General features: G+C 45.7%; 1 protein-coding gene and 1 non-coding gene across 3 annotated transcripts; both read right to left on the reverse strand.

Moving 5' to 3' along the window:
* Window positions 1–1,971: 1,971 nt before the first annotated feature.
* NARS1 (asparaginyl-tRNA synthetase 1) lies at window positions 1,972–17,029 on the reverse strand. 2 transcript variants are annotated; one of them, XM_043889228.1, is made up of 15 exons: window positions 16,823–17,029; window positions 15,623–15,702; window positions 13,421–13,486; window positions 13,229–13,321; window positions 13,058–13,147; window positions 12,103–12,181; window positions 11,181–11,251; window positions 9,737–9,823; window positions 9,137–9,358; window positions 8,824–9,023; window positions 8,265–8,400; window positions 6,526–6,639; window positions 4,366–4,497; window positions 3,897–4,028; window positions 1,972–3,147 (listed from the first exon to the last, which is right to left on the reverse strand). In XM_043889228.1, the coding sequence occupies exons 1-15, from the start codon at window positions 16,863–16,865 to the stop codon at window positions 3,016–3,018; spliced, it is 1,677 nt and encodes a 558-aa protein (XP_043745163.1). In that variant the 5' UTR covers window positions 16,866–17,029; the 3' UTR covers window positions 1,972–3,015. The 2 variants fall into 2 exon arrangements, with proteins under 2 accessions (XP_043745163.1, XP_043745162.1); XM_043889227.1 differs by having other exon boundaries at window positions 15,623–15,705; window positions 16,823–17,028.
* A 1,500-nt stretch (window positions 17,030–18,529) lies between these two features.
* On the reverse strand, window positions 18,530–18,634 carry LOC122685075. The gene has a single exon (XR_006338248.1). It is a non-coding gene; the product is annotated as a U6 spliceosomal RNA (small nuclear RNA).
* Between the last annotated feature and the right edge of the window lie 4,170 nt (window positions 18,635–22,804).

The following is a 22,804-nucleotide window of genomic DNA, read 5'->3' on the forward strand; positions in this document are numbered from 1 at the left end:
AGAGCATACCAAATACTATGAATCACAGCATTTGTACCGAGTAACATCTTTTTTCCTTAGAAGGACTGAATGAAATAATATGATCCTAAGTTTATAGTCATTCAAACTTTGGAGTTTAAACTTCTGTCACTTTTAACCATGCATCTTCAGGAATGATTTTTAACCTTTCTCAGCCACTATCTCAGGAATAAGTGCTGTTGTTTATTAGAGGGCTATAACATTCATATACTGTATAAATCAATAATTTATATGAATTATCACAGGCTATTGTGGGGGTTAAGGCATGTGACAGTTCATGGCTGACACAAAGCAGTACTCCATTATTTTGAGAATTTCCCAGTATGACCTGAAAGCTAGTGAGTACACAGGTAGAGTGTTTTTGTGGCTATTGGTCAATATTGAACAGTGTCAGCCTTACCCCAGTGTTCCCATTGCAACCCTGAGGCTGGGAACACTCTCAAGAGATGAATGTGAAATGATGAGGACCTACAGTGATGATGAGAGGCTTCAGGTTGGCTTTAGAAGTGGGAGGTAGCTACTTGGTGTGGTAACTCTGCCACAGCCTCACGTGCGTGAGCTTTCAGAAGCAGGCTGGGACTGTCTTGGTGGTCCAGTGGCTAAGACTCCATGCTCCTAAGGCAGGGGGGCCGGGTTCAATTCCTGGTTGGGGAACTAGATCCCACATGCTGCAACTAAGACTCAGCACAGCCAAATAAATTTAAAAAAATAAATATTAAAAAAAAAAAAAAATTCCTGGATCCATCCCTCAAATTCAAATTCTACTGGTCTGGGATGAGGCCTGAGCACCAGTATGGTTACAGTCCCAAGTGACCTCCACGTGTAGGAAGGTTGCTTCTGATAGTTGTATTACTCTACCCTTAACAAGAAATTTGGGGGACTTCCCTGGCAGTCCAGTGGCTAAGACTGCCTGCTCCCAACGCAGGGGGCCCAGGCTCGACCCCTGGCCAGGGAACTAGATCCCACACGCCACAACAAAGGTCCGTGATTCCACAGGTCACAACCAACACCTGGGGCAGCCACATAAATAAACAGGAAATTTTTAGAAAATGCTCGAGGCAGCCAGATGGGAGGAGTCAGGTGGCCAGAAATGGCTGCAGGACATTGACAAAAACGCAGAGTTGTTAGCATGTGGTTGGCTGAAAAGTTTGTTCCGGTTTTTCCATGAGATGGTGCAGAAAAACCGGAACAAACTTTGGCAAACCCAATACTGAAGTTATTTGAATCGCTGTGATTAACCCGTCTCCAAAACTTTCAACAGGTCAGCTACACAAGTACCCAAGGTGCAAGGCGTTGCTGGTGTGAGAATCACACAACAGGAAGGTTATGGGCAGGCAAGCTGAGTCCCACCAGAGCAGGAACTCAGAACCCGGGTGTCTGTGAGGTGGACGCTTGGCGGGGACGTGCTGGGGTGTGACGCTCGGCTCACAGTGACAACCAGAGCGAAGGGAACGTAAGCCCACGTGCCCAAGGTCTGCTGCCTGGATCCCTGGTTTGATGTCACCTTGACTCCCTTATCTCCCCCTAGCCCCGCTGCTTTCCTTCAGTATTTAAGATGCTTGACCAATTTATACAATTAAAATGTATGAGTCTAATCTCCTCACCTAAATTCTGATCAAGTGAATTGCCAAGTTGAATCCAATTAGAGCTCATTCACATTCTAACCAGTGTTTTTTACTTAAAGATAGAAGCCAAATATACTACAAACGCCCCCATTTCCATCTGTCATTCACTTAACTGCAAAATAAGATACACTCTAATGTGTCCAGAAACACAAAAAGATTATAAAAGTGATGTAACTAGGACCCACATCTAATTTTAAAAACACCTTCCTTTTTCTTACCATGTATTTAGTAATACCTACTAAATTCAGTAATATCTAATTTCACATATACAAATCATGAAAAATATTTTAACAATATAGAAGGCACGAATTAATGTGAAACAGAGACATTCAGCTTTAAAACAGTAAGTCGGCAAAGAGTTTTTATGTGTGGCCATTTATTGATTGCTGGGAATACAGCTTACTGAGAATACATTGACATGCATTTGAGGGGAGAAATTAACCAAACCTGAAAGGAAACCATTCAATAAGCCTGAGAGTTAATAAGGTAAGAGAGATTAGATCTAAAGACACAGTGTGTGGGGTGACTCCAACAACCACGGAGGGTTGTCCTTAAGATGGCAGCTGCAAACACTTTGGGAACTTCTGTTCTGAACTACTCTGGAACTATCAGGATAGACAGAAGATCACCCTGCCTCTTTAGTTTAAACTAATGCAACAAAGAAAGCTGCTCACTGATGTGCCAGAAAACAAAAAATTTGCTGTCACTTCGAACTGTTCAAGGCAATTCCATTTTTACAAATTCTTCCACACCAGTTTGTATGCTTTAGAGTTATACGCAGCTATGAGATTTAGAAAAGATTCACAACTGATGCAAAAGACTGTAGTCATATCATTCCCATATCTGCTGATTTATGCTCTGTTCTAATACTAGCAGATTTTTACAGCATATTGTCAATTTTTCCCCAAGGTGTTGAACTCATTGATACAATAAAGTGATATAAATTAAAAGAATTCCAGTTACACTTAAAAGGACAGAGATTAAATTACTGGAATGTCTCAGATCATAATTTAAAATTATTTAATGATATATGTGGTACATACGACATAAAGATTACAACCTAAAGGTGGATAAAGCGCTGAGACATACTCCTAACTGCAGAGTTACATGCCAGAGTTTCTCCCAAACTTTTTAACGGGTATTTTTTTCTTAAAATGGTAACATCGATGTTACTTGATATTCAAAATGTTCTGAATTGCTTTCTGTGGTAGCAGGAATAAAAAAGAAAACAGAAACGGACATACCCCAGTGAAATAAAAAAAAGGCGGGGGGAAGATTTTGTTTTTTTGTTTTTAAGAGGCAGTCTGTTCCTTCCATGAACCATGCTCTTTCCTTAAAGCTCTGGGGGTCGAGGGGCGGAGGGGGGAACCGGTCACGGCTTGCAGCGCTGGACAAACCGAGGGTACAAGCACACATCTCGGATGTGGTATCTGTCCAGAATCCAGGTCAAGAATCGTTCCAAGCCCAGGCCATAGCCACCATGTGGACACGTGCCATACTTTCTCTGTTAGAAAGAGAGACAGAGGAATAAAGACTTACTTTACAATTTTGTCTAAAATAGTGAAAGTTTTCTGCTGTAAAATGAGTCAGCTTATGGTGGTTAAGGGATAACCCCTGGACTTCCCTGCGGATCCAGTGGTTAAGAACCTGCCTGCCAATGCTGGGGACACGGGTTTGATCCTGGCCCGAGAAGATCCCACGCGCTCAGGAGCAGCTAAGCCCGGGCACTGCAGCTACTGAAGCCCGCGCTCCGTGACAAGAGATGCCACCGCAATGAGAAGCCTGTGCTCCACAACAAAGACCCAGCGCAGCCAAAAATAAACAAGGAATTCAACCCTTAAGCTACACTCCTTCATGGACCACATGGGAAAAAATATTTTGATATGAAAAATAAACCAGGGATTTAACACCCTAGAAAGAAGGGATTTCACACTTCAAATTAAGCTAATATCTGTGTATCAGAAGAAAAGGAACGACTAGATATTAGTAGGATCTAATGACACATTTTTAAAAACTCAATAGCAACAAGCGAGGCCAGCAGTTAACAGGTTTTCAAATTAAGTTAACATGCTAGTGGCCAAAGACAAAACGCGCAATACTCACATGCCACACTGTTAAAACCACGAGACTGAACACAGCTCATTCACATGCTAACGTACCAACCTGAATTCTCCCCTTCTGATGATCTCAATACACACAGAACTATTATACTGAAAAAGCACTGAAGGGCTTATTTAATAAAATAGTTTTTACCTGGTCCGTGTACCAGTAATAGGGAGTGGGGTCAATCCCTTCTCTTTTGTAACCTGCCAGGATCTCTTCATTATCCCAGATACGCATGGAGCCGCCCACAATCTCACCAACGTTGGGCATCAACACGTCGACCTTTCAGAATGAGCAAATAAAACAGTCTTACTTGCTGTGTTTTGACTGAGACCATGCTGTCAGTCACGGTGCTGCTCTAGAGTTTCAATGGAAATCACTAAAAGCGTCTGATGATCGTGCCAAACTCAAATATGACTCAAATGCTATAATTCAATGAGGCGGGTTAAACACAGTAAGAGGGCAGAAAACACTTCTTGAAATGTTGGAAGATTTATAATAAAATACTTGCTGTGAGCTGTATGTTACTGCAGTGGCCCCCCTCAGCCCCCACCCCACCACCCCCTCACCATCCCTCTACCCTCCAAAGGTAAAATCACTATCTGAGCCCTGGACTGACAGATTCGGTGAGGCGGGGGTCCTCAGGACAGCGCTGCATGTAGAAGGACTTGATCTCCACGGGAAAGCGACACAGCAGGATGGGCTCGTTGATGGTGTCCGTCATCAGCCTCTCCGGAGCTTCCGGGATGTCCTGAGGTTAGACAGGGGCTTCATGAACATCGACGCCTCCAAAGGCGCCTTGGCAGAAGCAGCTCTCTGATCCAGCGGCAGTCCATCATCTTACTCACCCAATAGAGCCCAGAACACACGTCCACCCATAACCCGTGACCACACGGATGTAAGGGACCATCTCTGTAAGCAGATCTGCCTCTTCCTACATTACACCTGGGCCACGTCACACGAGGAATGAAAACACACCAAGACACACACGGTGGGGGGGTGATATACTGCTCCATTATCCCTTTCCAGTGGCCAGTTTTATCTGGGTCTGAAGCAAACACAGTCCACCCAGTCCCATAAGGTGTAGGATAATCAGCAGATGCTTCACAACATCATTGATCTACACACACACACCATGTTATTAATAACACCCATCTTTAACTTCCCCTGTTATCTCCGCTCCTTTCCTGTTACAATAAATCTGCATGCCTTCAACAGTCCTAAGACACGGCTGTAAGACAAATAACCAGTGTCGAATTTATAAGTGTAACCACACCTGGAGCAGTTAGCCAAGAGAGGTTAGATGATGATGAATCAAGTTAATCTGTTTTCTGCTCACGTATCCTTCAGTAAACCACACATAAATTCAAGTTCAAACTGAAAAAAACTTGTCCCAGTAAAAACTGATTGGAGAGAATGGGGCAAGACTGATTGATTTAAGGTTAAGAACTGAGGGAGCTCCCCCATCGCCGGGCACAGTGGTTTGCAAGCTCTCCCTGGAGCCCTGCGCCCTCTACAGTCCAGGTAGGAAAAAGGAGGTGAGCTCTTTAGGTACTAGTCACGAGTACAACTTAACTACAGGAAAAGGGTCTCCCTGCACGTCTCAGGGTCTGAAGACCTCTGCTCTATCCTAGCTGACATGGAGAGGAAATGCTGACAGGCTTGGAGGGCTGCCTGCCGGGCACTGAGTTCAGTAGGTCCTCTGACTTTGCAAGCGGACGTCACCTCCAAGGCAGAGACGGGATCAGACAGCGGGGTCGCTAGCCTCTTGCTCAGCAGCAAGGACAGGGGTAGGATTGAAGCCTGGGGGGCTCACGTTCTTTCCACTCAACCCCACCACCTTGCTGTACTAGGTGGTGATAGCACTCAGGTTTTCAGCACAGAATCTGGTTTTACACAAGGTCAACCGAATTCATGAAACAAAGTAATTTATATAAGCCTAGTACCCTGTCCTCTCTCTGTAATTTCTTTCTAAAAATGAAACAAAAATCACACATTTCATTTGTAAAAGAGATTTGTAAATACTATGTAAGGAGTGGTTAAATGCACAAGGAAGAGGGTTTGGAATAGTGTTAATAACCTATTCCCACAAACAGTGCTGGGAAGGTGGTCCTGGGCAAGACAGACATGCTCAGTGTATCTGCGGCGCTGGGCCACCTTCCCCATCAAAGCCTTCTCTCCTGGTTTTACATTTTAACCACTGGCTATTTTCTTCTTTGAACCTCCTCCATTCGAAGGAGTTTTAATTCACTGTTTGGGGGGAAGGAAATATTCTTGCCTGGGAAATCCCATGGACAGAGGAGCCTGTGGGCTATAATCCATGAGGAAGCACAGAGCCAGACATGACTGAGTAACTAACACTTTCACTTTTCATCCTTTTTTGAAAGTCAGTTACTTTCTCCAGAAAACCAAAACAAACATACACACATGGCAACACTTTGCATGTGATGTCAAAGTTCAGAATGATCTGAAGCGTCCTGCCAGTCTAGAGGATTACAACTAGAGCTAGTAAGAACATGGACTTATGGAAGAGGAATGAGACAAAGGATGGGGTGTGAAGGCCACAAACTGGCTAATGTGTACTGAAGACCACAGAAAGGCACTGCCCTAACGTCCACTCTATACCTGAGCCATGGATCCGCACACTAGCCCAAGAAGGAGGGTCTGTGGTTATCATTTAACAACAAGCAGATGCCTCCTACATTACTGGTGACCAGAAGGAGCAATCCACTTAAGCACAAGGCTCCCTTTGACACAGTGACTACAGAGGATTTCATACCTCTCCAAATTCATAGAAGCTTCCATCTTCTTTCTTTATGTTGTGTTCTTTCAGCCACACAATAGCATCTGAATAGTTCATCCGTTTGAAAGGCCGTTTAGGGGGCTTAAAATTCTACAGTAGAAAGGAAAAACACGGTGTACATAAAGAAACATTCACACGAACATTTCAAGAGACGCTATTTACCATTATCATTGGATATGACTTGACGAACGGCAAGACTTGCTCATTCACGCTGGCAACAGAGGGGCAGAAGCATAAAGGGAGAGGGGCAGAAGCATAAAGGGAGGGGTGCGTGTGGACGTGTTTACGTTTGTGTTTTGATGATAACCACTGATGTGTGCACATTTCTTGGTACTATAGGAATGCACTATTAAGTAATTAATTTAATGGAAACATACCTCCTTGTCAATACTTTCAATAGTTTGGATCAGATAATGAATCCTCTTAGAAGCATTATACTTTGTGTACTCTGTTGATTTAGGTCTCATTTTTAATTGGCCATTAAGGGAATTTTAATCCTAACTCTGCCAATATCTTTGTCTAAAGGCCTATTGCCATTTTTGTCGCCAAGAAAGGCTGGATTACATTCTTTTACCTTCCAGATTGAGCTGGTATAGTGCATTCTTGTTTATCAAAATATTCATAGCTTTGGGATTTTGAAACGGTAAATATTCATGATGTGTGAAACAGTGTGATACATAACTATGATCTTAATTATATAAAAACGGATGCTTAGTTGTGAAAATACACACCTAAGAGCTAGAAGGACTCATCAAATGGAAAACTGCTTGTGATTATGAATGACTTTGCTTTTTGCATCTTGTGTTTTTTAGGCTTCCTATTATGCACATGTTAACTTTTCAGAAATAAATACTACTTTTAAACCTTAAAAAAAGTTCTTTCAGACTTAAAAGCAATTCGGGGAATTCTCTGACAGTCCAGTAGTTAGGACTCTGCATTTCCACTGCCAAGGGTCCAGCTGGAACTAAGATCCCACAAGCCATGCAGTGCAGTCAAAAAAACCCCCCAAACACTGGACATCCCTAAAAGTGGAAAAGACATACCAACTTTCTATGTAAGTTAAAATACTATGAAATTATTGGCAATAACTAGTATCCAATTTTAGTCTTCAAAATATCAGTCTGGTAATGGGTGAAGGGGATCAAAAAGTACAAACTTCCAGATACAAAAGAAGTTAAGTCCCAATAGGATGTAACGTATGACATGGTGACTATAATCAGTAATACTGTACTATACCTTTGAAAGCTGGTAAGAAAGGATCTTGAAAGGTTGCATCACAAGAAAAAAGCTGTAACTAGGTGTGGCATGGGGGTCATTTTCTGTTTTTAAATTTTATGTTTCTGGCTGCGCTGGGTCTGCGTTATTGGGGCACACGCTCTGGCGCATGTGGGCTTCAGCAGTTGTGGTGCGCAGGCCCCACAGCCCCGAGGCATACGGAATCCTCCCAGACTGGAGATCGAACCCATGTCCCCTGCAGGGGCAGGTGGGCCCTCAACCACTGGGCCAACAGGGAAGCCCCATTTGCTAATGTATGTGTCTCGAAGCATTACGGTGTACGCCTAAATGTGATATGTTATACACCAACTGCAATTCAAAAACAGTCATTTATTTCAAAGCTCACCAAACTATTAAATCTATAAAAATCAAGAATGTGGACTTTGCTGCCTTCTAAAACAGAATCCTCATTTCGTGTTACCATACGACGGCAGACCTACCGGGTTGAGGTCACGCACTATGCTTCCTGCAGGTGACTTCAAGACTCTATCGACCACGTCACACACCAAGTCCTCCAGTCGGCTCAGGAGCTCCTCGAAGGTCAGGAAAGGACACTCAGCTTCCACATGAGTGTATCTGAGGAACACGACACTAGCTCAGAGCTGCCCTTCTTCCCACTAAGTTTCTCTCAACCAAGGATCTTAATGCTAGGAAGCTGTCCATAAAAGTAAAACTCCCACCTTGCTAATCAACTCCCAACTCTGCAAATTCATTTTAGCCCACCTGACTTCTTTTCCCCCCTTCTTAATGATTTCTTGCTTATTCCCCAACACATAAAGGATCAAGAGACAGCAAATCAACAGACCTTCGTGAGCTATGACCTAAGAGGCAGAACTTCTTGGACAGTTTCCATGAACTCATTCAAGTGCCCTTTATAAAACCTCTTAATACTTCAGAGGTTTTACACAGACTGTCATGTACCTCCATGAAGACTGCTTCTCTGAACAGGTTTTCTCAGAAAACAAAATTTAAAACAAAAGCAAAAAGACAACCACATACTCAGCCAGGTGCCTTCGTGTTCTGGACTGTTCCGCCCTGTATGACTGTGCGATACAAAAGACATCCCCCAGAGCAGGAATGCAGGTCTCCAGGTAGAGCTGAGAGGACTGGGTCAGATATGCCTCTTCCCCAAAGTAGTCCAGCTTGAAGAGTGTGGCACCGCCTTCCACCTGTGTTTGCACTAACGTTGGAGGAGTAATCTGTGTGCAAACAAACAGGAAAGGGGTAAACAGAGGCCTTCCGTGAGCACCGGGGCTCAAGTTCAACCATGCCAAAAGGCATCGTCTGCAGAGGGTGACCCACGCACACTCACTTCGTGGTACCCCCTGTCGAAGAAGTGGTCTCTGAAGCACCTGGTGACCACGGAGCGCGCCTTCAGGATCTTCGACATGTTCTCCCCCCGGATCATCATGTGTCTGTTGTTGAGCTGGACGTCGACGTCAGACTCCTCGTTGATCAAGTTGTCAGCGCCTCCGGCGGGGGCCAACCCAATCAGTTCCCAGAAGTCACAGCTCAGCTCGTGGCCCCCCGGAGCCTACCGTTTTAAACGGGGTGGGGAGGAAGAAAGGGAGGGAGAAGGAAACAGAGAATGTACAGGGTGAGGGATTCTCACTTGTGTCAACAGTTTCAGTAAGCTCATATTTAATTACTGGGTCTAAAAAATTATTCACATATAAACAGCAAGTTATTCTCGCCCTTGAAGATTATTCAGTAATTCTTCAGGCTGGAAATCACTGAGATTGTTACATCATACAAGCTGTATGGCACATGTATTTCACTGGAAAAGGCAAAGGCACTCTAAAGTTAGCAAGTGCATCACATCTTTATATTTATAATGCTAAATTCCAAAAAAAACAAAGACACTAAAAGCAACAAGCATACCACTCTTCTCTGAGAAACTCAACACACTCACCTGCTTGCCCTTCGGGGTAAGATTCAGCATTCCATACACTGCAACGCTGCTCTCAGTGGACAAGACAACACCGTTGTAACACTGACACTACAGAAAGATCAAGTTCAAATTCAGTTGCTCACATTTATAGTAACATATTCTACCAAATAGAAAGCAAAGGGGATTATTTATAAACAAGTTATCTAGTCCAAAACTAGCAAAATAAAAGACACCATTCAATCAAATGTTTATACAGACACACACATATGTGCATACATCCTTTATACACACACACACACACACACACACATGCATGAATAGCACTAGTCCACATCTCTTTAAAAAAGTGAAGGAGAACTTTATAAGGGAGGGATCAGGCCATCAACACCTGAGTCCATTAATTATAAGGATGACTGGAATTATGTGATTCATCATGTGATGTAATTGAAAGAAGACAGCTATGTCCATGCAGTAGTTATATTAAAAAGACCTGAATCTGATCAGACCTAACCTCCAGCTTGTAAGAAACACAAAGGATAGAGGAACATTTACACCTTATGATGCAATCGACCAAATCCAGAATGTGGCAAGTCCCACAGGACAAATGACCCAATTTTTTCCAATAAATGGCATGGGGGAATGTGATAGAAGAGAATGAAAGGGGAGAACTGCTATAGATTGAGAGAGATTTCAGAGACATTATCAACTGTAGGCAACATATAGTTCTTGTTCAGATCCTCATTCTAACTAACCAAGTGTAAAAAGACATTATGCATCAACTGGGAGAATCTGACTGGATATTTTTTCGGGGAGGGGGTGTGATAATGATTATGTGGTTATATGAAAAATATTTCTTCCTGGGGCAGCATATGCAAGTATGTTTACATGAAATATGATGTCTGGGAGATAAAAGGGGGGAGGAGTAAACAGAATTGGGAATATATTAGTTATTAGTTGCTGAAGACTTAATGTGTATCCCTCCCAAATCCCTACGATTAAACCCTTTCCTGCTGTCAGGTGGGGCCTTTGAGAGGTAGTGAGGATTACATCAGGGCATGAGGGTGCAGCCCTCATGAACGGGACTAATGCCTTCCCTTCTCTGCAAGGATGAGGATATAACAGGAAGTGGGCAGTCTGCAACCTGGAAGACGGCCCTCACCAGAACCTGACCGTGCCGGCAGCCTGATCTGGACTTTCAACCACTAGAACCGTGAGACATAAACTTCCGTTGTTCCCATGCCCCCCAGTTCACGGCACTCGGTCACAGCCTAACTGAGACATTACTGAGGCTGAGAGAGGAGCCTGGGCGGTTTCCTCCTGCTGTTCCATTTTTGAGATGTTTGACATTTCCCACAGTAACAGTTTAAAGTAAGTATCCAGATGCCCAAATTCCCTAAACTAACAATAAAGGAAACTACTGAAAAAATCAAATATTCAGCCATCGTAAATATGAGAAAATGTTTACCAAATCATCTGACAAGACACACTGGAGAAAACCCGTACCGTCCCGCAACACTAGAAACATTAAATTCTTTCCTAAAAACAAGAAAGAGGAAGTTCAGCCGGACTGTTCTTGAGGCACCTGGAAGCACTTTCTCATAATTTAATCTTCTATGAAGGAACTGCCAAGTCTAAATGTGGAAAATCCAAACCTCCTACGGGGCCTCGTTCCTTTGAAGCAGTGTCACTACTCGGTATCTGCAAAGTATTTTACCTTCTTTACTGATTTTCAAACCCCACGCAAGCCTCCTGACCCACAGCATCATGGGAAGGCAAGACATAAACATCTGAGTCGAGGGGCCGAGCCTCCTTCACGCCCGCGTCCCCTGCAACGCCCAGCACAGTGCGTTCCGTGGAGGGTGATACACGGCCACACAGAAGCACGCGTGGCTTTTTATGCCCCGTTTCTTTTTTTATGAAGCATTTGATAACCACTTACAATAAAAAACATGCAAAAAAATAATAATAAAAAGAGAAAGCAAAACATCAGGACCAAGTACAAATATGCTAGTCATAAAAATCAACATCACTGACACCAGCCAAGTTTCAGGTTTGGCTCTGCACTTGCTGTAATGTACCCCCTGCTTTTCATTACATAATTCAATTCAGTTCAACAAATATTTCCTGGATACCTCCTGATCATTGTTTCCAGGATCAAAGGATACAACTGATTGTATCCATTACAGTTAAGCAACATTTAAATAATTTTTAAACTTTCAATAGTTGTATTAAAAGAATGAACTTAGGATATCAGTCACTGTTTCCTTTGAAGAGCTAGCATTCCCAAACAAAAATACCCTCCAATAAATGCTTTTCCTCATGTTCTTCATTTAAGACTATAGGCATATTGAAAATTAAAGAGAGAAAAGTACAACCATGCCAGTTACCTTGCCGACGCAGCCTGTGGACCCAGCCAAATACCTTTACCCTTTGGCCTCTATATCCTTCTAGTTCCCGAATCTTCACCTGTCAAGTTAAAGTAAATAATGTTTGACCCAGCATGTCATTCATCACATACCAACTTTGTCATGAATATCGGATGGATGGCAGTAAAGTGTTTAAAAAAAACCAAAAATGATGTAAAACTGCAGATACCCACTTGACTGCATGTTACGGTCAAAAAATCTCACCATGCCAGAGGAGTTAAAAAAAAAAAAAATCCAGGTCTTCTTTGTCTTAGTGCAAAACTGGCCGAGAGAAACACCCAGAACTTCAGATATTGCTCGTCAGTGAATCAATGAAATTCATGGCAGCAACAACCCTAGCCCACACAGAGCCCCTTCCCTGACCTCACGGACCCTCCTGGCACCCTGGGAGGTGGAAGCTACCAAGGCTGGCTTTCATCTGGGGGACGGGGCGCGGGGAGGAAGGGGCTGGCGGGTGTGGCCGAGCACACAGCTCCCTCACTAAGGAAGCAAGAAAAACACAACAGCTCAGTAGCAATAATAACTATTCTCTTCCAGAAAGAACATAGATATAATCCAATTAAAAAAAAAACAAACACAAAAACCTTTTTCTCTTAAGAGGTCATGAGAATAATGGATTTCAACCTCCTCCTTTTACGGTGAGTAAACTGCCCCAGGGAGGGTAACCACAGCCCACCGGGCCTGGATGCCACAGTTGGCAGCTTTCAGTGGGGACAGAATGTGTTCAACATGGCGATTACTCAATTTTATTAAAAAGTGAGCCCAAGGGCCAGACTCACAACTCTCCAGCACTACCGCTCTCTCCCCCTTCTGAAAGAAAAGACGAACACTGCAAAGGCCAGAGCAGGCAGACGCTCCTCAGACACAGGGGGACCCGTGGGCCCACCACACGTGAAACAACATGCGTCACACTCACACATTTCGGCTCTGGAAGACTTGGGTCGTTTTTAATGGTGATCTTCTTTGCTTCTTCCAGGTTCTTCTCTCTTCGCAAGTTGTCTTCTGCCTAGTTTGAGTGAGCGGGCAATCCGTTAGCACGGCATCTGGGGTCCTAAACCGAAAGGCGCCCACAGCACGCGCTGCTCACCTCCTTCTTCTCCCGGGACTCACTCTTCATCTGCTCCCTGTGCCACAGCTTCCTGATGTTCTTCATCTGGGACTTAGAGATAACATCCCACCTCTGGAGGGCAAACAGGCAGTCAGCGCTTTCAAGACCACTGTATTCTAGTGGAAATTTCTTCACAAAATCAGATTCTGTAACGTTTCGGGTTCACCTTACCTCATTTTCTTTTTGTGAATCTACATAAATGGTAGGAAAGGGTTCTTTTCCAACTGTCATCAAAGCCTTGGGGAAGGGAGAAAAAGGACATTCCTTTAACATCATGCAATGTTTAAAATTAAGATAACTCCTGACTCACGAGGTAACTTCAATCACCTAGAACATTATCAAGAGCCCAGAAGAAAACATAAAGACCCCACCAGCCAAAGGTCAATGCTGATAGAAGGCACGGCTGAACGTACTAAGAAGACTGTACTTAAAGGAGACCATCCATATAGTTTCCCATACTAGTGAACAAGAAGCAGCAGATTTTAAGAGGCCACAGGGACCAGCAGGAAGCATGCTGACAACAGAAGGCACAGCTAACAGCGAAGGCCAACTGCAGAGCGCCTCTGGGTGGCTAATCCTCACCAAGGATCCAGGCAAGTCATTTCAGAAACTCTCAACACAGTGGTCAGCTACACAGAAGTCTGTCTCGTTTAACTGGAAAAATTCCCGTGTGTAGAATATGTACCCCCTTTTCACCAATACTGGAACATATCTGATGCCACCCTATCATTTGATATCTTACAGTTTATATTCTTTTCTAAAAAAATAGATGGTTGGAAGTATATAAAAAATAAGTATTTTATTAATTGCTTCAAATATTCCTTCAAATCTGCTCCTAAGTTATCATCAATCAAGAAACATAATGAGTTGTTGTCTCTAGTTTAACATCTGAAGCTTATGAAAAGGAACCTTTTCTAAAGATCTCGTTTCCAAACCTGAAAAATACTTTTCATCTTGATTGAACACCAGTCTCAACTCAATTACTGCTAGAGAGGAGGAGGGAACCTGGATCTTTTGGAAACATCCAACAGAGTTCAGCTTCTCCTTTTAACAATCAGACTTTGTAAGAAGTTTGTAAATCACTAAGAATTGATTTACTACCTGACAGTCTGTACTGACTCCTTCTTTGCTATTACACATTGAAAGAACCTAAGTGTAATTCTCCAAATCAGATTGGCACACTTTTTGCTAACAGCATACATTCATCTAAACACTACTGTCAGTTTTGGGGAATCACCCCAACAATCTGAAATAAGAGTCTTTCCGCTAAGGTTTAAAAAGTAAGATCCGTGTTTGACACACCAAAACATAATCAGAGCATGAGCTAAAAGAGGAGCCAGTGGTCCTGGACAGGAACACTTGCTAATGACCTAAACAAATACTGTAACACAGCTCCCAAGAAGGGGACTGGCCGGCCACGGATACACAGCAAAGTCAGGGCAGTGCTCTTCCTGGTGCCGCCCTGGGACAGGGCACGATCCAGCTTCCTTCTGTGGCAGCTGTAGCCATTCCAGCCAACAGGCAAGGCCACAGATACCTTCAGAGGGAAGGCTTCCTAGCCCTACACCGTAACCTGATACAATCAGATACCCACGTCCTGAGTCCAAGCTCTTGAAGAACTCATCTGAACTGTATTTGGCCTTTCATGTAAGTTGGCTTAGAGAACATGCTAAACTTACTAATGGATTCTACTACCCTGAGAAATAATAATTTACTGTTAAATTAGCATCCTGGCTTTAGGCTCCAGACTCATGAAATCCTGAGAGTCTGTTCTGAGGAATGGGTCCCTTTCTTGGTACTGATATAAATCAGGTTCCTCAATCTCAAGGTTCAAGATCACACCTGGATTCAAGTGGTAAATTCACCAAGAGAACTCTGAGGAGTCAGTTTGGAAGAAATGATTGGAATAAACTCAGAATGACTATGGGAAGATAATTTTTATCTCTACAAGAACTAAAAAACTGGTCATTTGATTCATTGGAGAGAAAAATTCCATGATGCAATGCTGATGGTAAGGAAGAAAAGAAGGCACCTATTTAAAATGTTTAAGGGGAATTCCCAGTGGTTAGGGACTGGAAATCCAGTGCTTTCACTGCCAAGGGCCTCGGTTCAATCACTGGCCGGAGAACTAAAGATCCCACAAGCCTCAAGGCATGTGTTCCCCTCCCCACCAAAAGAAAGTTCAAATAACTTTAGGTATACAGTATCTAATATCCTTAAAGCTACATACCTGTATACACCCCTTACTTGCCCTTTCCCGAAAGTTCTCTTCAAATCTAGTGCTTGAGATAAAACTCCTGACAAGTCATATAGTAACTGGCAGGAATCATTAATAAATACAAAGTCGTTTTCCTAGTGAGGAAGAGGCACTACCTTAAGGCCTGTTTTAAAAGGTTTCTCCTTGGTTCCATCACCGGTAGCATCATTTCCCTCTCGGTCGGAGACATACAGCTCTGCTGTTTTACAAAAAGACAATAAGTTACTCGTTTGGTCAGTAATTAAGTCACCTCATACTGCAGCTACTTTATCCATTCTTTATCTTTGTAAACAGAACATGTATCTGATCAGTGAAAATTATCAAATTCCAGGGACTTCCCTGCTGGCCCAGTAGTTACAACTGCATGCTCCATTAGGGACTGGAAATCCAGTGCTGGGAATCCAGGACTGGAAATGCAGGGGGTGTGGGTTCCATCCTGGGATCCCTGAGATCCCACATGCCATGCGGTGCAGCCAAAAGATTCTTAAATTTTAATTTTAAAAATGTATCAAAGTCCAAAAGAAATTATATCAGTTTATTTTCCCACTCCCCTATCCAAGGACATCCATCCCGTAAGAAGAGACTGATCAAATTTAGCTTTTCAAAATGAACTTTGATCATTTTCCTTTGCGATACTTCTCCTATTAATATCTACTTGAATCCCAACAACAAAGCAAGGGCTTTGTAGTTAGCCAGACTGGCCAACTGGGACGTTGCACTTTAACAGCCAGGGACCCTGGAAAATTCACTTAACCTTTCTGGGCTTGTTTCTGAGCCTGTAAAATGAGGGAAACGATACGCATATCTTTAAGTACTTACTGAGGATGAAATATATAAATCGGATATCCTGGTGCCAGAGCACAGAAAATCAAAATAAACATCAGTTTCCTCTGGCCTTTAAAGGAAACCAAAAGCTCCGAAGGTAAACGAATTGCACAAGAGCCTCACAACTGTGAGCGGGCAGAGACATCATTTCGGATCTCCTACATCCTCTCCTTTTCCTACTGCACCAGATGGCCTCCCAGGTGAGCGAGAGGGGCATTCTCGAATACCCCCTCCTGACGGTCACTCGGAAGACGCAGACACTCGGGGGCGGCCCTGAGGTCTGTCCGGGCCTCTCTCAGCGGAATCACGGGCTTTCCCTCACCGGGACCGCGCGGGGAGCCTGCCGCGCCCGGGAGAAGCCCGGCCCGGCCCGCCCTCCCCGCCTGCCTCCATCCGCGCGCGCGGCGCTGAGAGCTGTACTAGGCCGGAACGCGGGGGCTGCCCGCGGCAGGGGCTCCACTCACATCCCCCCGGACCCCGGCCTCACTTACCGAGCACCATCCCTGCGGGCGCCCTGGCCACCTCCAAGGACATCGCCGCCAACACGCAGCCGCCTGGTCTCCCCTCGGCGTGCGCCGGCGGCCTCCTCAACTCGAAGGTTGCATCATCGAACGTCGCGCAGAAGCCGTCGCCGTAAGTCACCCCAGCGTCGCGGCTCCATTGGTTACGGGAGGTTACGGAGCTAGGGCGAGCGGCGCCGCAGCCGCCATCTTCGGTTCAGGCAGAGGCAACTTCCGGTTCCGGCGCCGCCTTCGGGCTACCCCCTCCCTTCCGGCTGCTCTGGGGACTCGAGGGGGCACAGTCTTGCCTGGGGTCTCCTTGGCCACGAGACACCCCGGGCAGCGTTGTAGTCCCAATCCCTCCGGCCTCCATCTCCCCAACTTCCCTGCTGGGTCTCCCAGTTCCGCCCCACCCCGGCTGTGGGCGCGGTCAGGCCCTCCTGGAAACCAGACCCAGGGGTTCATCCCAGATCCTGGGATGCTTGTGGAATTTATGTCGTTATCAAATCAACGACGATTCATGTCGTCATCAGCCGCGAGCTGGGGCGGTGGTGGGGGTGAGGGGCAGAGCTAGGGGTAGTCCTATCTCCCATTCATTGCCTACCTTGAATATGAAGACGCTTTAACTTTCTAACTTCAGTGAATTTAGGAATGTAATTCTGTGTTACTTGGATTATAGTGTGTATTTTTTTTAAAAATTATCTTAAATTGGAGGATGATTGCTTTACAACGTTGTGTTGGTTTCTGCCTTACATCAGTCTGAATCAGCAGTGAGTATACATATCCCCTCCCTCTATAGGGTGTTATTTCCATTTTTAACTTACAAAGATCAGCATTAGGAAGGTCATAATAACACTGTGTAAAGAACTGAGGCTTCAGATCTGGAGTTCTGATTCTGCCTTTTGCTGTGTGACTACAGCTGAATGCGCTTAACCTGAGCTTCAGTTTCCCTGTTTGTGAAGGATGGTTAAGTTCAGGGCCCAGCAGTCACAGATAGTAAATAAAGGGTGGCTAAGGTCATCATTCTCAACTTACTGGAATACCAGAGTTTGTCTCTGAGTGAAAGGAAAACATACTTTAGTTATGAAAATAAGTCCACTGGTAGGCTCAGTCTATCAAATATGTAAACCAAATAGATACTTTTATTTAAGGATATTTCACCCAGTTTCATGGACTCCCCTTTCCCTCTTCGTTGAATGCCTTTTTTGCCCATGCATCAGTTACCTACAGCTGAAAGGCAAATGGTATTATCTCGGGTAGCTTCTGAGGGTGAAGCACTGGGGAGTGGATGGGGGGGTGGGTGGTATTCTGACACAAGGTCTCTTCTGAATCAAGCTGCGGGGCAGGGGCTGCAGTTACCTGGAGGCTTGAGTAGGTGAGGATCTGGCTCTTGACAGGAGGTCTCATGTCACGTGGGCTCCCCAAGGACAGGACAGCTGACTCCCCAGAAGTAAGTGGAGGGAGGGGGAGAGGCAGCGAGACTGTATTGGTTACCGATACTCTATACTGTATAATAAATGACCTCCAAACTGCACCAACAGTCATTTTCTCACACTGCCTGTGGACCAGGAGTCTGGCAAGGCCTAGCTTGGGTCTCAGGCACTGGGTTTCTAAAAAGGCTGCCATCACGGTGCCACCTGGAGCTCATGTAAGATTGTTTTTTAGCAGTTTGTGATGAAAGCTGTTGTGAGAGAACACAAAAACACAGAACCCTTTGCAGATTTGTGTGCCATCTTCGTACGGGGGCCATGGTAATCTCTGTTACCATTCCAGTTTTAGGAGACGTGCTGCCGAAGTGAGCAGAGTCTAAGATTCTTAGGTCTCACCTGGGTGATGCTCTTCCCACACACCCCTGTGGGTGTCAGGAGGACTCAGTTCCTCAGGCTGTTGGACTCAGGGCCTCAGTTCTTTGCTGGCTCTTGGCCGGAGGTCTCCCTCAGCTCCTTGCCATGAGGGCTTTTCCAGCAGGCAGTGTCCTTCGTCAGAGCAAGTGAGCAAGAAGGCAAGAGAGTGTGAAGCAAGATGGAAGCCGCTGTCCTTGGTTTCCCATCCCTTTTGCCGTTTTCTGTTCCGTAGATTCGAGTCACTTGGTCCAGCCTACGCTCCAGGAAAGGGTTGTACACCAGGGCATGAATCCCAGGAGGTGGCAGGGATCCCAGGGCCATCTTAGGAAGCTACTACATGCCACAGCGATTAAAACCCAAACTGTAGTGCCTTTTCATAACCCACCCAACGAATGACACTTCATCATTTCTGCTGTATTTTAACTGGTCGCACAGACCAGCCAACACGGGAGAGGACTACACAGGGGGTGAATTCCAGGGGGCAGAGGTCAGTGGGGGCCATCTTAGAGGCCACTACCACAGCCCAACCAGTGAATTTCTCCTCTTCATCCTGCACGGAGACCCCAGAGGCTGGCTCATGTAGACGCAGCAATGGGCTCTCTGTCTCTTGGGCGGATGCAGCCAGTGGGGAGCACCGGCAGGGATGGGGTGAGCTCGGGTACTTCTTGCTCCAGCTCCCTCATGGCAGGCTGGCTGCACCTTCACTCAAAGGCCACAGTCATCTGAACTGTCCTTCATGAGTTGAGTGTCATCTGATCCATAAAATTGGATGCACACAGAGACATCCCACTGTAAAGAGGAAAGCAAGTGTGTCTACAGGAATGGGCCTGAAGATTCCCAGAGCACCTGCTTTGATGGCACTGTTGCCTCGTCCCCGAGCCACACCCACAGACGCAGGAGATTTCCCCACGTCCAGTCTCTGACACCTGTGTAATAGGCTAGCACAAGCCAGTGTTACAGCCTTGCCCGGGTGTGGCTCTGAAAAAGTAGTGGGATGTCCCTGGCCATCTGATGGTTAAGACTCTGTGCTTCCAATGCACAGGGCACAAATTTGATTCCTGGTCAGGGACATGCCACATGCTGTGCAGTGCAGCCAATAAATAGATAAACTAAAAATAAAAAATAAAGATATAGTTTTAAAAAAGACAGTTTCAAAGGGGAATCGGCTTAGATGCTAGAACTCTCAGTGGATGACTGGCTTACCACTTAGGTGAGTAGAGATGGCACAAGGGACTGATGGACACGGGCTAAAGGGTTGACCAGTTAATCAGGGGCTTAGAAGGAACAAGATTAGAGGTTAGGTATGGTGGTCTGGTGGGGAAGTATGTGGATGAATTTTTCTGAATGGGCACATAATGTGAAGATATCTTGCTCCATGTAAACACCCCTTAGAAGGCATTCAGTAGAGAGGAGGTCTTTGTAAACTGTGGATGTTGGCCTTCCCTCCCCCACCCTCCAAGTCCCCCAGTGCTTGTTCAAAGAAACCATACACAAAGTGGCTACAGTAACAGGCTGGAGGCTATGAGTGGGTTCAGCTACATGGGCTGTCTTTAAGGCTGAACTGGCTAGCTGATTACCACTACCGAGGGCCCAGCTGACAACAACAGAAACTGACTTTGAAGACCAGTTCAGTCACTCAGTCGTGTATGACTCTGCGACCCCATGGACTGCAGCATGCCAGGCTTCCCTGTCCATCACCAACTCCTGGAGCCTACTCAAACTCATGTACATCAAGTCGGTGATGCCATCCAACCATCTCATCCTCTGTTGGTCCCTTCTCCTCCCACCTTCAGTCTTTCCCAGCATCAGGGTCTTTTCCAATGAGTCAGTTCTTCGCATCAGGTGGCCAGAGTATTGGAGCTTCAGCTTTATCATCAGTCCTTCCAATGAATATTCAGGACTGATCTCCTTTAGGATGGACTGGTTGGATCTCCTTGCAGTCCAAGGGACTCTCAAGAGTCTTCTCCAACACCACAGTTCAAAAGCATCATTTGAGGACTTGATGGGACACTAATCTTTGAGGTGACCCTGTGTCCAGCTGGTGGCTGGTGAATTGCATTTAACCCCCGGGTGAGTGAAGTTGCTCAGTCGTGTCCGACTCTCTGTGACCACATGGACTGTAGCCTACCAGGCGCCTCCTGGAAATTTTCCATAGAATTCCATGGAATTTTCCAGGCAAGAATACTGGAGTGGGTTGCCATTTCCATCTCCAGAGGATCTTCCCGACCCAGGGATCAAACCCAGGTCTCCGCATTGCAGGCAGGCACTTTACCAACTGAGCCACCAGGGAAGCCCTTTAACCCCCAGAAAGAGGCAGCAACATGCCCATCAACTATAGCGTCACCGTCCAGACAGGATGTACCCTCCCTGTCTACAGCGCCAGCATCTGTGGACTTAGGGAATGCCCTGTCCATCTCCACAGTACATAGCACCTTCTCTAACCAGGGAACACACTCAACGAAGAGTGACAAGGGGCTCATACCTCCTGCGGGCACTTAGCACAGAGCCTTACACTCCGTAAGCGCTTGATAACTTAGCTGTTGGATGGACTGGTTTAGTCCAGTTTCTCCGGAAGCAGAACTTCCCTTTACAGCATCGCGGAAAGGAGTCACAAGAACAAACCGAAATTTGTCGGTGCTCACGAGGGAATGAAGGAATTCAATGAATGGCCTTGCTCTTCTCTCTTCCTCCGACTCTGGCCAGCTGGGGGTGCCCTTTTCTGGTGGTCCTGGCTGTTCCGTCCCCGCGCCCGCTCAGGTTTCTTCTGATGCCTGTGTGGAAATCCCCTTCGCTCCACCAGGAGCCAGAGGGGAGTCAGCGTTCTAACACTATAAAGGCCCCCGCGGGCCACCGTAGCCGGCCGCCGGCTTGCGCTCCGGGCTCGTGACTACGGAGCCGCCATGTTGTCTCCGGGCACTTCCGCGTTCCGGCCCCTGGGCGCGCCTTCCCGTGTGCGCGCGCACTTCCCAGGTGCGGCGGGAAGGCGGAGCCTCACGCTGTGATCGTGGCGACGCTCTAGGCGCGCCGTCTCTTTATTTGCTCTTCGAAAGTTTCGGATAAAGAAGAGGCGAAAATCCCTGTGAGCGTCTGTTGGGCACGTTTCCCCGTCCCTGGGCCGGGAACAGGGTTGGAGGGGGGTCGAGGAGGGGAGGTTAATTGTTTGCTTAACGAATCGGCCAAGCAGTCCAAAAAAGAGAAGCTTAATATTTAAAACTGCAATTTGAAATTGCAGACAAAAAAGTAGGTTTATGATTACGGTGACGCTATTGATTTAAGGAACTGAAACATAACTTTCCTGGTTCTTGTAAAGTTAAATTGAAGCACTTCAGTTTGTTCGTTATTTCTGTGATTCCCAGAACTCCTTCATGGTTGTCAACTGCTACCTTTATCTTATCATGTCTCCCTAAAAGTGAATGAAACTATTTTGAAGTCCTGCTGTCCTTTAAGGAGGGTGAATAATGGGGCTCTAAAGCCAGATACCCCAGGACGCGTGGGGCTCTTACTTTGTGCCTGGGTGACCCAGGTTGCATTCGTTGACCTCTCCGAGCCTCAGGGTTTTCGTCAGAAAAATGCTAATCATCCCCTGGAAAGGTTCCCTTTGTGAGGTCAATATGAGGTCAGGTTACACAGAAATGCCTAGTGTGTGCTTGGCATCTAGAGAGCCTTCTGAATTAGAACATAAATGGTATTGATAGTTAATCATTGTTCTTTTGTTCCACGACCCTACAAAACCAAACTTTCAAGCCTTCAAACTACTGAGGGCTGCTGGTAGGCCCTCCCCATCTCCTGTTCCACCCTCCTTCACCCCCAGTGAATTCAGGCCAGTATTCCAAGTATCTCAGACTTTGCAGATCTTTTCCACTGCCCCAACTCTCAGAAAATGCCCTCTCTCTCACTTCAGGCCATTAAATAGGAGCTTTCTGAGTCTCAAAACTCCCAACTTTTCAGCTTCAACACCTTTCCTTACCTTATAGTTCAATGTAAGAAGTACAGCAGTTGACCCTTGAACTTGAGTTTGAACCAATATGAGTCGTCGTACCCGCCCACCAAAAAAAATGCTGGCTTCCCTGGTGGCACAGTGGTAAAGAACCCACCTGCCAATACAGGAGACACAATAGGTACAAGTTCA

This window comes from Cervus elaphus, chromosome 27 (assembly GCF_910594005.1).
Source record: "Cervus elaphus chromosome 27, mCerEla1.1, whole genome shotgun sequence".
In the NCBI taxonomy this organism is placed as follows: domain Eukaryota; kingdom Metazoa; phylum Chordata; class Mammalia; order Artiodactyla; family Cervidae; genus Cervus; species Cervus elaphus.

Bases quoted from the DNA above. Each gene is read 5' to 3' on its own strand.
- NARS1 (XM_043889227.1), bottom strand. From the start codon at position 16,865: ATGTCCTTGGAGGTGGCCAGGGCGCCCGCAGGGATGGTGCTCG. The intron at 13,487-15,622 runs GTAGTGCCTCTT...CCCTTCCCCAAG, and splicing joins CTTTTAAAACAGGCCTTAAG to GCTTTGATGACAGTTGGAAA. The intron at 11,252-12,102 runs GTAACTGGCATG...TCTTGTTTTTAG, and splicing joins CCACAGGCTGCGTCGGCAAG to GAAAGAATTTAATGTTTCTA.